The sequence below is a fragment of the Eschrichtius robustus genome, chromosome 21 (assembly GCF_028021215.1).
Source record: "Eschrichtius robustus isolate mEscRob2 chromosome 21, mEscRob2.pri, whole genome shotgun sequence".
Lineage (NCBI taxonomy): Eukaryota > Metazoa > Chordata > Mammalia > Artiodactyla > Eschrichtiidae > Eschrichtius > Eschrichtius robustus.
Window position 1 is genome coordinate 32,442,900 of NC_090844.1, and position 14,338 is coordinate 32,457,237.

The 14,338-nt window shown below is 53.0% G+C and overlaps 1 protein-coding gene across 9 annotated transcripts in view; it reads left to right on the forward strand.

Moving 5' to 3' along the window:
• The first annotated feature begins 2,906 nt into the window (after positions 1-2,906).
• The window catches only part of FGFR1 (fibroblast growth factor receptor 1), a 47,335-nt gene continuing 35,903 nt past the window's right edge, over positions 2,907-14,338 (forward strand). For 3 of the 9 annotated variants that reach the window (XM_068532181.1, XM_068532180.1, XM_068532182.1), the window contains exons 1-2: positions 3,505-3,522; positions 11,079-11,257. In XM_068532181.1, the coding sequence (XP_068388282.1) occupies positions 11,167-11,257 (91 nt within the window). In that variant the 5' untranslated portion in view covers positions 3,505-3,522; positions 11,079-11,166. Of the gene's footprint in view, positions 3,208-3,502; positions 3,523-11,078; positions 11,258-14,338 lie in introns of those variants that run through there. The other 6 variants (XM_068532185.1, XM_068532186.1, XM_068532187.1 and 3 more) reach the window with 3 other exon arrangements.

The window sequence follows — 14,338 nt, forward strand, 5'->3', positions numbered from 1 at the left end:
GATATACCAGAAGGTCAGTAGAGGTTCCAGTAGAGGACTGACAGAGCTGGGATTGGCTGGGAAGGCCCCTCCAAGGGGGAGGGGTGTGAGTTTGGCCTTCTTACAGGCCTGGAATGAGCATGATTTAAAATGAAGGAGGGGGACTTCCCTGGCAGCACAGTGGCTAAGAATCCAACTGCCAATGCAGGGGACACGGGTTCAAGCCCTGGTCCGGGAAGATCCCACATGCCACAGAGCAACTAAGCCCGTGCACCACAACTACTGAACCCACGCGCCACAACTACTGAAGCCCGCGCACCTAGAGCCCGTGCTCCACAACAAGAGAAGCCACCGCAATGAGAAGCCCGCGCACTGCAATGAAGAGTAGCCCCCGCTCGCCACAACTAGAGAAAGCCCGTGCGCAGCAGCGAAGACCGAACACAGGCATAAATAAATAAATTTATAAAAAATCATAAATAAAATAAAATGAAGGAGGCCTAATGGATGGGCAGCTTATATGGGAGGATAAGTAGAGCCTGATCAGGAGCAGAAGGGTTGAAGGGCGGAGAGATAGGCTTATAGGGGGAATAACCCTATAAACAATGACTGAAGTCCATGTACTCCACAAATATGTGAGTTCCTGCTTTTTATTTAGTTTAATTTTCCTTCACTTGCATAAATATTTATTTATTTACTCTTCAGTCAGTCCATAAACATTTATTGAGCTCCTACTATGTGAATGACACTATAGTGATCACTATTCTTTCTCCTGCTAGTCCAATAAAAAAAAATAACTTGGGGCTTCCCTGGTGGCTCAGTGATTGAGAGTCTGCCTGCCAATGCAGGGAACAAGGGTTTGAGCCCTGGTCTGGGAAGATCCCACGTGCCGCGGAGCAACTGGGCCCGTGAGCCACGATTACTGAGCCTGCGCGTCTGGAGCCTGTGCTCCGCAACAAGAGAGGCTGCGATAGTGGGAGCCCCGCGCATGGCGATGAAGAGTGGCCCCCGCTTGCCACAACTAGAGAAAGCCCTCGCACAGAAACGAAGACCCAACACAGCCATAAATAAATTAATTAATTAATTTAAAACAAAAAACGTAAGGTTTCTTTAAAAAAAAAACAAAAAACAACAACTTGAAGGGAATTCCCTGGCGGTCCAGTGGTTAGGACTTTCACTGCTAGGGTCAGGTTCAATCCCTGGTTGGGAAACTAAGATCCCACAAGCCGTGCTGCATGGCCAAAAAAAAAAAAGAAGAAGAAGAAGAAGAAAAAGAAAGAAAGAAGGAAAGAAAAAAAAAGAAATTACTTGGAGACCCTTTCCTTAAATGGTAGGGGTGGGAGTGGAGGGGGGTTATCTTATTCAGTTTTTGAGCTTCCAGAATCTTGTGGGTTAGGTGAGAATGAGGGAACAGACCCTACCATTAACTTACATAGTAACTTTATTTACATCAAAACTAGCACTTTGAATGCACTGACATCCATTATTTCATTTGATTCTGGTGACAACCTTGTGAGGCAGTACCAACCAATTGGGGGAAAATATATAAATAGGCCTTGATTTCTTTCAGATGCATGACCTGCCCAAAATCAAACAGTTCATAAGTAGTGAGCCATAATGGAGGTGTCTTTCATACCAAGGATGACATACTTCTCACCCTGCCGGTGGTCCCCTACTGACACAGTGGGAGCGGTAGAAAAAAAAAAAACTCTTTGCTCCTTCTTGGGACAGCCTGATTCCTCGAGTCTGAGCAGGTCCAAGAGTTTGTATTTTTTAGAAGTTCCTCGGAGGACAGATGTCCATCTGGATTAGGGAACCACTAGATTATACCACTCTGAGGAAGGACCCAGGGGAAAGGGCATTTTAGTCACTTTTCCTCAGGTTCCATAGAGTACTGGAGTGTGCGCTGGGTGGGCTCTGATTAATTTCCAAACCAACAACACCCCCCCGACTCCTCTCACTCACTCTTTGCTTCCGAAACGTTCTCCGCAGGCTGAAGACTTCTGGAGGCCAAGAACGGTGCTGTAGAATTGACAAAACCCAGCTCCCTGGACCACAAAACCTAGGCTATGTGGCTGGGGAAAGTGAAGAGTCTGAGGAGGGAGCAGACCTTCTCATGAATAAAAGCAGCTTGGATTTACTGAGTAACTATGTGCCAGGCTCTCATTTAATCCTCAACTCTATACGGAAAGTACTCTTATCCCCCTTTTACAGATGAGAAAACTGAGATGTAGAGCGAGAACATCGTTTCCCCAAGGCACACAGTCCGACTCCAAAGCCCGTGCTACCATGTGCAATCTCAGGGATACTGCGTCTCCGCACCTCATCCCCACAACTGCTCATTCGGCCACCGCCCGAAATTTGGGCGCGCTCCTGGCGGTGCTCAGATGGAGGGGTACGCGCGCCAAAGGAGGCCAGACCGCAGGAAAGGAGCAGCGGAGCGCGGGGCGGCTCAGCTCGCTCCCCCTTCTCGGGGGCCGCGGCTCGGAAACTACAAGGCCCAGCAGGCAGCTGCAGGGGGAGGAGGAGGAGGTGGGACCAGCGCGGGGTGGGAGTGAGAGAGCGAGTCCTCGCGCCCCGCCGGCGCACAGCGCTCGGAGCGCTCCTGCGGGCACTGGTGCGGCGGCTTCGGCGGCGGCGAGCGGGAGCCCGAACTCTGGTCCAGCCGCAGCGCGCGGAGGAGCCCGGGCTGTGCCCGGAGCTGGGCGGCGACGTCCGGACAGGACCGAGACTCCGCTTAGCGCATTGCGGCGACCTCGCCTTCCCCGGCCGCCAGTGCGCGCCTCAGCTGGAAGAGCGGCGGAGCCCGAGGACTTTTCTCTGGTCCGAGGGGCGCCCCGCGGGGCGCAGGGGACCAGTGCGGCAGTCGGGCACGCCGCGGCGCCGGGGCCCCCGCAGGGCTATGGAGCCCGGGCTGCCAGAAGCGTGAGGGCCGCCGCCCGGTGCTGGAGAGGGGGGCCACGGGGTCTGGAGATCCCGGGCGGCGGACCGGAGCCCTCCCCCCGCCCCGCCTCCGGGGCACCAGCTTCGGCTCCATTGTTCCCGCCCGGGCCGGAGGCGCCGAGCTCCGAGCGCCACTGGGAGTCGAGCGCCGGCCGTGGGGCTCTCGCGGCCCCGCCAGGACCCGAGCGGAGCCCGGGGGCGGCGGGCCGGAGCCGGGGACGCGGGCGCCCGCCCGCCCGCACAAGCCACGGCGGACCCTCCAGAGGCGGAACCGCAGCGCCGAGTGAGGTAAGAGCCGCGGCGCCCCCGGATCCGGGGCGGGCTCCGCGTCCTGAGCGGCCCCCGGCGCTGGAGCCTCCCGGCTGCGCGCTCTCCCCGGCCGCAACCCAGTCGGGTCCGGCGCCTCCCTCCACTCGTTACCCGCCCCCCTCCACCCCCGGCTCCTTCCCCAGCGCTCGGCGCCCCCCTTTTGTCTCCCCTCCCTTCCCTCCACTCGCGTCGCCTCCTGCGCCCCCTCCCCGAGCCGGTCCCGCCGATCCGCCAGCCGCCCAACTTTTCCGCCAACTCGCGCTGGGGAGGTGGCGAGGCGGCGGCGGCTCGGCGGTGAGTCCGGGGAGGGACAGGGCCGGGGCCGAGGCGGCGGCGGCCCTCGGTTTCCTGGGACTGGGGAGGCGGGCGGGAGTGGGCAGCGAGGTGGTGTGTGTGTGTGTGTGTGTGTGTGTGTGCGCGCGCGCGCGCTGCATTCCACTCCATCTCCTTTTAGTCCACCCGTGGGGACTCACCCCAATCCAGCAGGTAGCTTTGGGTGGCGCGCTAAAAATCCAGGGTCTTTCTAAGTCCTTTTCCACCTCCGGGAAGGTCTGGGGTCGCGGTTGCGGGTGGGTGAGCGGCTGGGGGCCTGAAGGGGGAAGGAAGTGGAGGGATAGGTTAGATTCTCTTCGAATAGGTTTTAAGGGGGTGTCGTCACCAAATGGCTGAATCTGCTTTAGCGGAGAGCGAGAAAGGAATTCCCTTTTCCAGAGGCGCTTATCTTCGACTTAGTCCATCTCTGAAAGGATCGGAAGTTTGGGGAAGGGGAGGGCGCCCAGCGGGTGATGTTAAGCCCCATTATGGGGTCGGGGGGGAGGGGAATGTTCAGTTCCAATCTGGTTCGAGGAGGTGGGGGAAGGGATGAGGGTTTTGTCCCGTGCGGTTCACTCGGCTGCGAGGCAGGTTGCTTCTCGGGCCCAGAACCCTCTGCCCCCGCTCCGCTTTCCCGTTATGTTTGGGGTTAGGAGAAGAGGGCCTAGAACGCTCATTTGCAGAGGAATTTATTGACTTTGTAGTTGGAGTTCATTTAACTCATAGCCTATGAAGGCAGCCAGACGCCTTCGGGCGGGGGGCGGGGTGGGGAGGGCGATGGGGAGCCGTGAAGCCTGCTTCTCCTTTCTGGGCCCAGAAGCTTTAGCCCTTTTCAAAGTTTCTGCGGTGTCTTTCTCCCCCACCACTCCCCCCCGCCCCCATTTTCCAGATGTAGCCGCCGCATCTGGTTCCGTTTCACCCCACACGGGTACACCGCAGTCACAAGGACATCCCTCTTCCTCCCTCCCCCCTCCCCCAGATTAAAACTGGGATTCTTCAACTTGGCCTTACCACCTCGCTCTTTAAGATTTCTTAAGACTTGGGGACGAGGCGTTGGGATTTGAGGAGAAGAGAAGTTACCCTGGATGCCAAGTTATTTAGGATCTGATATGGAGGTGGTGCTTTCTGGCTCGTGCGGAAAAGAAGCATCGTAGGAGAGGGGGCCAAGTTTTTCGGGGGTGGCCCATCTCATCTGCTAGAGGTGGTCAGAGGTAGTCTGACCCAGAACTGGCCCTGACGGAAGTTTCTGGAACCAAAGCATTGCAGTCTCCTCCCTTCAGTTACAGCTGGAGGAGCGGGAGCGTCTGACCCTGTCCGGAGCCCGCCGCCGGGTCTCGGGCCGCCCGGCGGTGGCGTCACGCGTCCCTTTTCCACCCTCCCTGGAGCGAGCCCGGGGCGCAGCGGCCCGGGCGTGGGAGGGAGGCCCCGGGCTGTCGCTCCCTGGGTGTTTTTAAGGAGTTCTTTGGGCGGCAGCTCCCGGAGACTAAAGTGGGGCGTTTTACCAAGTCAGTACCGGCTGCAGGTTTGAAAGGGATTGGATTGTGGAGGGTTTTTTCTGGTTCTAACCTCTGAGGTAGGAAAGCACTTTCTGGTTCCAAAGTTGCAGGAGGGTGGGGAGAGTTGGTCTCTCACCCTCTCCTTTCCAGCCTCTTTCAAATTGAAAACACTTCTCTGGTTTCCTCCTTTGGGCAGTAGTTTGGAGGCTGTAATGAAATCGCACTTTCTCTAGACATGGTAATTAAGGTGACTGTTTCCTCTGCAGATGTGCCCTGCCCTTTGCACCTCCGGCCCAGAGCTTTTTTTGGAATACCATCTAAATTGTAGAACCTTAGCCTTGAGACTGTTGAGCAGAAAGTGGCCATTTTCCCCTGTTGGCCCCGGCTCCTGGTTTCCTCTCTGAGGCTTGTTTAAGAGCTAAGTAGCAGGGCCCCGTGGGACATGCCTCTGTCTGGCTGATTACCCCCAAGCCTGGGTCATAGCGCTTCCTTCGAGTGAGTGACCGAGCAAGAGCCCTTGCAGAGGACCCAGCGACCTTACCGACCATCAGTCCCGATAGCCTACCTCCCTAATGACTTGTTTACATATTTCCCCCCAGTTGGTTGGGAGAAGCTCCAGGGCTACTGCTGACCCCCGGAGGAGCGCAGGGTGTCTGGGGACAGGGAGGCTGCTGGGGGCTTGGCTCCAGCTGGGATGGCTGTGTACTGCATCGGTGACGAGCTCCTTGAAACGTCTGTTGCACTTACTGTTAGTCATAGCTGAGTGTCAGCTTTTTAATGAGGGCCATCCGGGTGGAAAGTCACTTGGATAGTGTGCTCTCACTGTCTGCTTTGACCAAGCCCGTAGAAATGCGCATTTTGGAGGCATTTTCACAAATGGGATTTGGGCCAGAGTGGGCACCTCTTCCTTTGACTCCAGAGTAGACAGTCTTGGGTGCTTCTTTTCCTTGGCTCCTGGCCATGGAGGATGTGAGAAAGTTCCGTTAGGCACCCTTAGAAGAGCAAGTGAAGCAGAAGCACGGGAAGACATGGAGAAGGAGCGTGGTGGATGCTATGACCCCACCCCCCTTGAGGGAGAGGGTCACAGCATCTCCAGGCATCCCTAAGCCTGGCCCAGCTCTGTTCCTGGTGGACTCTGGAGGCTAGGAGAACTGAGTTGAGCATCGAGTAGGTAGACTCCAGCCATGGAGACCAAGAAAAGTCCATGAGATTTTGCTTTGTTTGCTTTTGGGTGTTGACCTGGAACAAGACTCCTAAAACAGGAGATTTGCTCCTGTGAGCCTGGGCTTTTAGCAGCCTCTGAATGCTTCCTTCGGGCCTCCATTTTTTTTTTTTTTTTTTAAATTTTATTTATTTATTTATTTATGGCTGTGTTCGGTCTTCGTTTCTGTGCGAGGGCTTTCTCCAGTTGTGGCAAGTGGGGGCCACTCTTCATCGCGGTGCGCGGGCCTCTCACTATCGCGGCCTCTCTTGTTGCGGAGCACAGGCTCCAGACGCGCAGGCTCAGTAATTGTGGCTCACGGGCCCAGCTGCTCCGCGGCATGTGGGATCTTCCCAGACCAGGGCTCGAACCCGTGTCCCCTGCATTGGCAGGTGGCTTCTTAACCACTGCGCCACCAGGGAAGCCCGGGCCTCCATTTTTCAATCTGTCTCATCAAAATGGCTGTTAGTTAAGAGCTTCCTAGGAAAGTTTGAGCCTGTTGCTGCCGAAGGAAAAGAAGGTAGAGAGAAGGGATCCAAACATCTTGCTCTGAAAGGGCCTCACATCACTTGAGAGGAGCTGAATTTCCTCTTGGGAAATATGTCTTGCATTTGTCATCCCGAGAGCTTTGTGCAAGGTCTCAGTGAACCCGGGGCTGGTGGGAGTCCAGATGCAGAACTTCAGAGAAGATTCTGGGGTTTCCTGAGAGGATTAAAAACCAGACGTGGGCTAGGAGAGTTGCTTATCTCCCTAAGGTTGCATCTCCCTTAGAAATTCTCTCCTCATCGCCATTCCACTTGCAATTAAAAAAGCCATGTTTGGGCTCCAAGTAAATAGCCCTCACCTGGGTGAACACCTCCAAGCATGTGATGGTCCACAAGCCCATCTTGTCTTCAGTAGCAAGGCTGCCTAGATTACCGTGGAGCAGTTAGGGTTTCTCTGATTACTACTCACTTTCTACATACCGCACTCCCAAGGACATTTGGGCACTCCTTTTGACAGAGACTAAAAACTTTTAAATTAGCATTTCTCTTGGAGCGGTACAATTTCGTAAGCTGAGCTGCATGTCTTTTCTCAGATGTTTATTAAGAACTTGTCCTGCCACTCTCACCAATGAGGAGGGATGCTCACTGTTGCTCAGTTTTGGGGAAAGCCACCATTTGTGTTAAGAAGTCTTACTCCCATCTAAAGGGATTAAAGTTTTGGCGTCACTTCCTCAAGTCTGAGGAATCAAGATGTTTAGAAAATGTCCGGGTTGGTATGCTTTGGAATCGAGTTTGGCTGGCTAACAAGGAGTGCTGGATGATTTCCTCTGGCATTGTCAACCTCTCCTCTGCAAGCGTGGCTCTGTCAGTTTCTTTTCTACCGGCCTCTCTTTGTTTCATTCATTTACGCATCCAGTTCCCAATTGTACCAGCATCTGCTGTGTAGGTGTTATGTGCTAAGGTCACTGACAAAGGTTGATTGGGTATAGACCCTGCTCTTAAGGAGCTTGAGACCCTATGGTGTTTTTGGAAATTCAGAGGATCCTCCCAAGGCCCAAGAAAGACTTGTAGAAGAGGACGTGGCTTTTTGAGGTGGGGCTTGGCGAATGAGAGAGCCCGCTGAAGACAGAGGAAGGGCAAAGAAGGAAGGCTTGGCAGGGCACGGAGGTTGCCCAGAGCTGTCCTGTCCCCTACAATGTAACACAGGCCACATGGAATCTCAGATTTTTCCAGTAGCCACGTTTGAAATTAAGAAAAAGGGAACAGGTGAAATTCATTTAACTTAATTCGTTTGTTTCAGTTTTTATAATTATTTGATGTAGCCCAATATATGTGGAATATTATCTTTTGAACATGTAATCAGTTTGAAAAAATCATTGAAAGGCTCCACATTCTTGTATGTATTTTTCATTTCTAGCACATCCTGCCTCGCACTGGCCACATTTCAAGTGCCCCATAGCCACGAGGGGCCACCGAATGGGACAGCTAGGTCTAGAGTGTGGGGTTTGTAAAGATGGATGGTGAGAAATGCCTTTGCAAAGGCAGGAAGTTCATGTCCTCCGGTTGCCAATTACCAAAGTCTCCTGAGATTGCTATCAAGAAGTGACTCAAAGCACAATGTTTATATGTAATTCCTTACATTTGATTAGGGCTTTCGAGAGGAGAGAGCAGATACTTTCACCCATGCCCCCCATTTGAAGCTCGTAACCTCCTGTGGTGTAGGCAAGGCAACTATTTTAGCTCCCTCTGATGACAACTGGGATAAGTGAGATGGCGTGTGTCCCCCCAACTCTTCTCATTCCCCAGTGAGGACCTCTGCACCCAGAGCAGGAGCTGGGCTGCCGGTCCCAGGAGACGTGACTGATGGGGAGAGGCTGAGGGGCCGGCTGCTGTGTGCACCTGCAGGGCTACAGGTCACATCTGTCAAGCAGTGGAGGAAGGAGACTGTTCCTAAGAGACTTAAAGAATTCATTAATGAGTAGAATGGGAAGAAGGTGAGGTGAAGGGGGAGGTAGCAGTCCCTAGGGTCCCAGGTAGTCTGGGGACTAGTTCGTGTCACTGTGTTTTCCACAATAATTTGTGTGCCCGCTTACCCCTTCTCATTCCAGGAGTGGGTGCCTGGGGGCCGGGGGGCTGGGTTTTCTGAACATCCTTTGTTTTACAGATGTGGGACTCAAGGCCCAGGGTGGGAGGAGAGGAAGAGACTTTTGCAGGGAAGCTGCCAGATTATTTTGAAGTGCATTGATCACTGAGCTGAAAGAGGGCAGTCAGCAGCCAGACCACTCCTGCGAGGAGGTAGACAGGCTTTTCAGGGGACAGAGCGGCCGAGTGGTGGTGGGAGCTACCCGCCTGCTACCTTTGAAAACAAGCTTCATCATCTCGAGATGATACCACCCTTTCCTGTTGGATACTAAAAATTCATTCATGACTCTGGCCATTACTATGGGATTTACTTAGGTCCTTAGTCAGGTGTACCTTTCTCGGTGACTGGCCTGCATCCATTTGCTGTATCTTTGGGATGTAATGAGATGTGGAATGCGGTTTGGGGATGTCCTCTGGCAAGCATCACTTCTATCCCTGGCCGGGAATCACGCCCCATCCTGTGTCCTAGATGGCATATCCATGAGCTGCTTCCAAGGGTCTTTCTCTAGAGCAAAGGAATTGAGAATCAAAGGCTCTCCCATTGCCAGAGTCACCCTGGATCTGTCCTTATTTACAGGGCTTCTGTGTGACACAGGGATGCCCTCTGGAGAAAATGAGCTTGCGTCCGGTAGAACCAGGTTTGATCACCCCCTTATTGCTTCCTCCCACCCTGGTCTCTGGCATCTGAAAACCCAGGTGATGTAGACCCGGTGCCGTTGCCATCTCACTGCACGTCTTTGGGCAAAGCACTTAACCTCTTTGCGTCTCAGTTTCTCCGTTGCTTAAAGGGCAGTAATAATTCCCACCCCTCCCCTTAAGTTCACAGTGGGGAAGAAATGAAGTTTTATAGTTTAAAATCTTACCTAGTCCATGCTTGGCACGTAGTGAGTATTCAGTAAATAACTTGTTCGAATCTGCCTTGTCTAGTCCCTTTCCTAAATTTAGAAAAATAGAAGTGTTTACTTCTCCTTTGATTTGAAATCATTAAAAAATTTCAGGAAAGCCTTGGGAGGGAGCTAGCAGCGGCAGTGCATGCGTCTTCCCGCTGGCAGGCGCTTGTGAACGAGGCCAAGAATCTGGGGGGTTTTCTGCCAGCCGCGCCTGACTCACTCACAAGGGGCCCTGTCTGGCTCAGGGGGAGGCCCGCCTGAAGCACCACATTAGGGCATGTTCCGGGGAAGTGGATTCTCTGAATAACTTGGATGGTTCCCTGGAGTATTTAGGGCAAAAGCCACCTGGAAGACAGAGAGGGTCACCCCCTCGTAGCCCAAACGGTGCCCAGAAAGTCTTATCACTTGGTAAATGTTTAGCGGAAAAGACCATTATCCTGAAGACCTTGGAGGGTTGTTTTAAATTTTACCCATTCGGACCTGAGAAGGATAAAGGCCCGCAGTCTGTGCCTTTCACCGGGGCTGGCATGAGCCATCTTTGAGTCAGGCCTTGCAAGAACCCTTATTCTTCAGCACGACCTTTCCCCTCTTCTGGATCCATTTCTGTTGGACTTCTGCCGTCACCTCTCAGCCTCGGGGAGAACTGAATCCAGCTCACGGCTCCCTGCTCGGAGGCCCTTTTTAAGTAGCTGGTGAGAGTTGTGTTCTCTCCATGAGGGAAGCTCGTAGAACCAGAGGGCCCTGTGATGCATCCAGTTTTAGAGACAAAAAGAAAGAACTTTGGAGATGGCGTATTTCAGCTTCCTCATCACGTAGGTCCAGAGACGGTCAGCATCTCACCTGGCTCCCATTTCCCAGTTCTGGGCTTCTTCCATAATTCCTCATCTCTCTTTATCCCTCCCCGAAGGGTTGGTGTGCCCTAGAGGGAGTGAAGTCTTAAACTGGGAGAGGTCACATCCGCACACCCAGGTCACCTGTGGGAGACGTTCCTGAGGCCGTTCGCTTTCCCAGCACAAATGATCTTGGGGCTCATGCCTCGGGGAACTTTCTGATGATTTTCCCAACATGGGAAACAGTCCACACTCAATAAATAGTTGTAGGACTGAATTGAACCACTCCTTGGTCTAATTAAGGCGTATAACCTTGAATTCGCTGTTGGGACAGGACCACGGTTCCTTTCTTTGTGTCTGAAGGAGTAAGTTATTGCTTCAGGCACTCTTCTGGGCAGGGTGGCCGTGTGACATGCCTTCCCTCTTTTTCTCCTTGCCCCTCCTCCCCCATGCAGACCCTCCTAACTTTGGGGTTTTTTTTTTTCTCTCCCCAGAGTCAGCTTGCACGGGAGGGTCAAGCCCACGGCAGAGTCTCCATGGAGGTGCGGAACCTTGTCACTAACTTCTAACTGCGGAACTGGGATGTGGAGCTGGAAGTGTCTCCTGTTCTGGGCTGTGCTGGTCACAGCCGCGCTCTGCACTGCCAGGCCAGCGCCAACCTTGCCGGAACAAGGTAAGGCGTGGGCTGAAGGGCAGCCTGGGCTCCCGGCCCTCAGCAACAAGGTGGGGCTGGGACAGACGTGATGTGGTCAACTGCGGAGGCTCCATCCCAGGTGGAGCTGAGGGCTCCTGGACTGTAGGAGAGGCTCCCAAGGTACCTGGGCTGGTGGGGGCCTGGCTGCAGACACAGCCAACTTCATCAGAGGTTGGGTCGTGAAGGCTGGTGACATCCATCTGCCAGAGGTGACGTGCTCGGGGCGGGGGGGCGGTTTATGCTTTTCTCCTCCTGAAAAAAGAACTTCTGATTGGGACCCAAGAGCCAGCTCCCTAACCTAGATGATGTATATAAAATGGGGTTGGGCGGTGCAGTGGGGTGCGAGTGACCTGTGAATTTGGGTTTAGAACTTGGATCGGGCTCCAGGGGATGTGGAGGGTTGTGGGAGCTTCATAAAGACCTCCGGCTTCTAGAAAATTGTTCCAAAGACATATCTTCTATGAGGGTCGGCCATCATGGCCACGTGCCTGCCATTTTGTCTTTCTTGACCATTTCTCACAGGCCCTGTTTGGAGGCCTGGTAAGAGGTTTGCTTTGGATATACTGCTGGAGGGATTTCAAAGAGATTGAGAACCAGGGAGCATTACGGGGCGTAGGCGCTGGTAGAGACCTGTAGTTTATTGGGAATTCGGAGGGCTTATTAGTAACAGGAAAGACTTGCTCCCACTGCTGATGGGATTTTTCCAGACTTGTGAAAATACTTCATGGAAATTACAGGTACAGCACACCTGACAGCTTTCGAAGCTCTTTGAGACCTAATATTTGGGCATTTCTGCTGCCAAAGGGTAGTGTGGCTTGTGACCCAGTGGCTGATGACAGAAGCAGAGGAGGTTGGCAGGTGGTGGGTAAAGGGCTCAGGTGTGCACACAACATGGTGGCTGCGTTTAAAGGGCCACCAGTCTCGCTGCCAGGACTTGTGTGAGTGACGAATGAGGAGTGAGGATATTTGTCCTCTTGTAGGGTGATGGAGAAGGAGGGGGGACGGGTGGGGGGCGCTTTCTAGAAGATGCACTGGCTGGGGCAGGCAGATTCGTGTTGTATTCAGTGACAGAACTGAAGGCAAGGCCTGACCTGGAACACGCTGGAGACCCCGAGTGGGAGGGACCGTCTCTGCCCACAGGGAGTTCACCATCAGGTAGAGGGTGACAAGCACAGAGGCAGCTAAACTCAAGGTGGACCGTGTTTAAACCACGCAGTGGAGTTATAACACAATGCAGTGGGACTGCTGGGGGAGAGGGACAGCCAACGTCATCTGAGATGGTCCAGAGGGCTGGGCAGGGGATTGGGAGGGAAATGAAGGGTGTTCCAGGTGGAGCAGCATGAGTGAGGGTGCTGGGGCAGGATGTATAAGGTGTACAGAGGACAACTTACCTGGTGTGTAGGTAGTCAGGGGACGTAATGCCTGGAAAAATTGGATTGAGTTAGCATATGGAAGGCTGTAATGCCCTGCTGAGGAAACTGTACCTAAATGGGTAGATACTGGGAGTCTGCAAAAGTTTTCAGCAGGAAAGTGACACAATCCAGCTTTCAGATTTTCAGGCAGCTGAGTTTGGATGGATGGGAGGAAGAAGTCAGACGGACTTAGGTTTAAATTGTGCTCCGCAGGACTTCCCTGGTGACACAGTGGTTAAGAATCCGCCTGCCAATGCAGGGGACACGGGTTCGAGCCCTGGTCTGGGAAGATCTCACATTGCCACAGAGCAACTAAGCCTGTGCGCCACAGCTACTGAGCTTGCGCTCCAGAGCCCGTGAGCCACAACTACTGAGCCCCCATGCCGCAACTACTGAAGCCCACGCACCTAGAGCCTGTGCTCTGAAACAAGAGAAGCCACCGCAATGAGAAGCCCACGCGCTGCAACGAAGACCCAATGCAGCCATAAATAAATGAATGAATGAAAAAATAAATAAATAAAATTTATTTTTTAAAAATTCTAAAAAAAAATCGTGCTCCACCACTTAATAGCTGCATTACTTGGTTTGACCAATTACTCAAACACACGAAGTCTTAGTTTGCTTATCTTTAAAATGGAGCAGTAATACAGGTTTAAGTGAGATAATCCAGATAAAGCACTGACAGGCAAAGCGTTAGGAGTTATTACCGCTGCTACCACTGTTGCCAGAAAGATGAGTTACTTAATCAGTTGTTCTGAATGTCTAGCTAGAGAAAGGCAATGAACTAGAGTGGAGGATTTTAAAGGAAGGAAAAATAGCAGAGACACTATAGAAATAGAATCTACGGGTTTACGATTTCCCTGCTGGCACAGTGGTTAAGAATCCACCTGCCAATGCAGGGGACACGGGTTCGAGCCCTGGTCGATCCCACATGCCCTGAAGCAACTAAGCCCGTGCGCCACAACTACTGAGCCCACGCACCACAACTACTGAGCCTGCACCCTAGAGCCCGCGAGCCACAGCTACTGAGCCCGTGTGCCACGACTACTGAAGCCCGTGCGCCTAGACCCCGTGCTCCGCCACAAGAGAAGCCACCGCAATAAAAGCCCGTGCACCACAACGAAGAGTAGCCCCCCTCTCTGCAACTAGAGAAAGCCCATGCGCAGCAATGAAGACCCAATGCAGCCAAAAAAATTAATTAAATTAAAAAAAAAAAATCTACGGGTTTAAGTAGGTTGGATGTCAACTCCGGGTGACTAGAGACACAGACAAGATGCGAGTAGAGGGAGTGAGTCAGAGTGGGAGGTTTGTGAGGAGTAGAGATTTGGGTCAGCCACAGCAGAGGTGGCAATGAGGAGGGGTGGATAAGGTTTGAGAATATGCATTTATGGTGGACCCTAAAGTATTTTTTTTAACTTTCTCTAACAAACCGTTTTGCAGCCCAGGGATGGAGGGTGGAGAAAGTGAATAGTATGCGTCTCGGACCTGGGTACTTGTAAGCAGGAAGGGAGTATCCAAGGGTCGAAGCATAAGGAATAGGGGTTGAGGGGATGATGGTGGTCCTGAAGCTTCTGGTTGTGCATCCAGACTGGGAAAGGAAGCCGGGGCAGTGATGGAGGGTGGAGTCAAGGGGCTGAAAGTCTTGAAA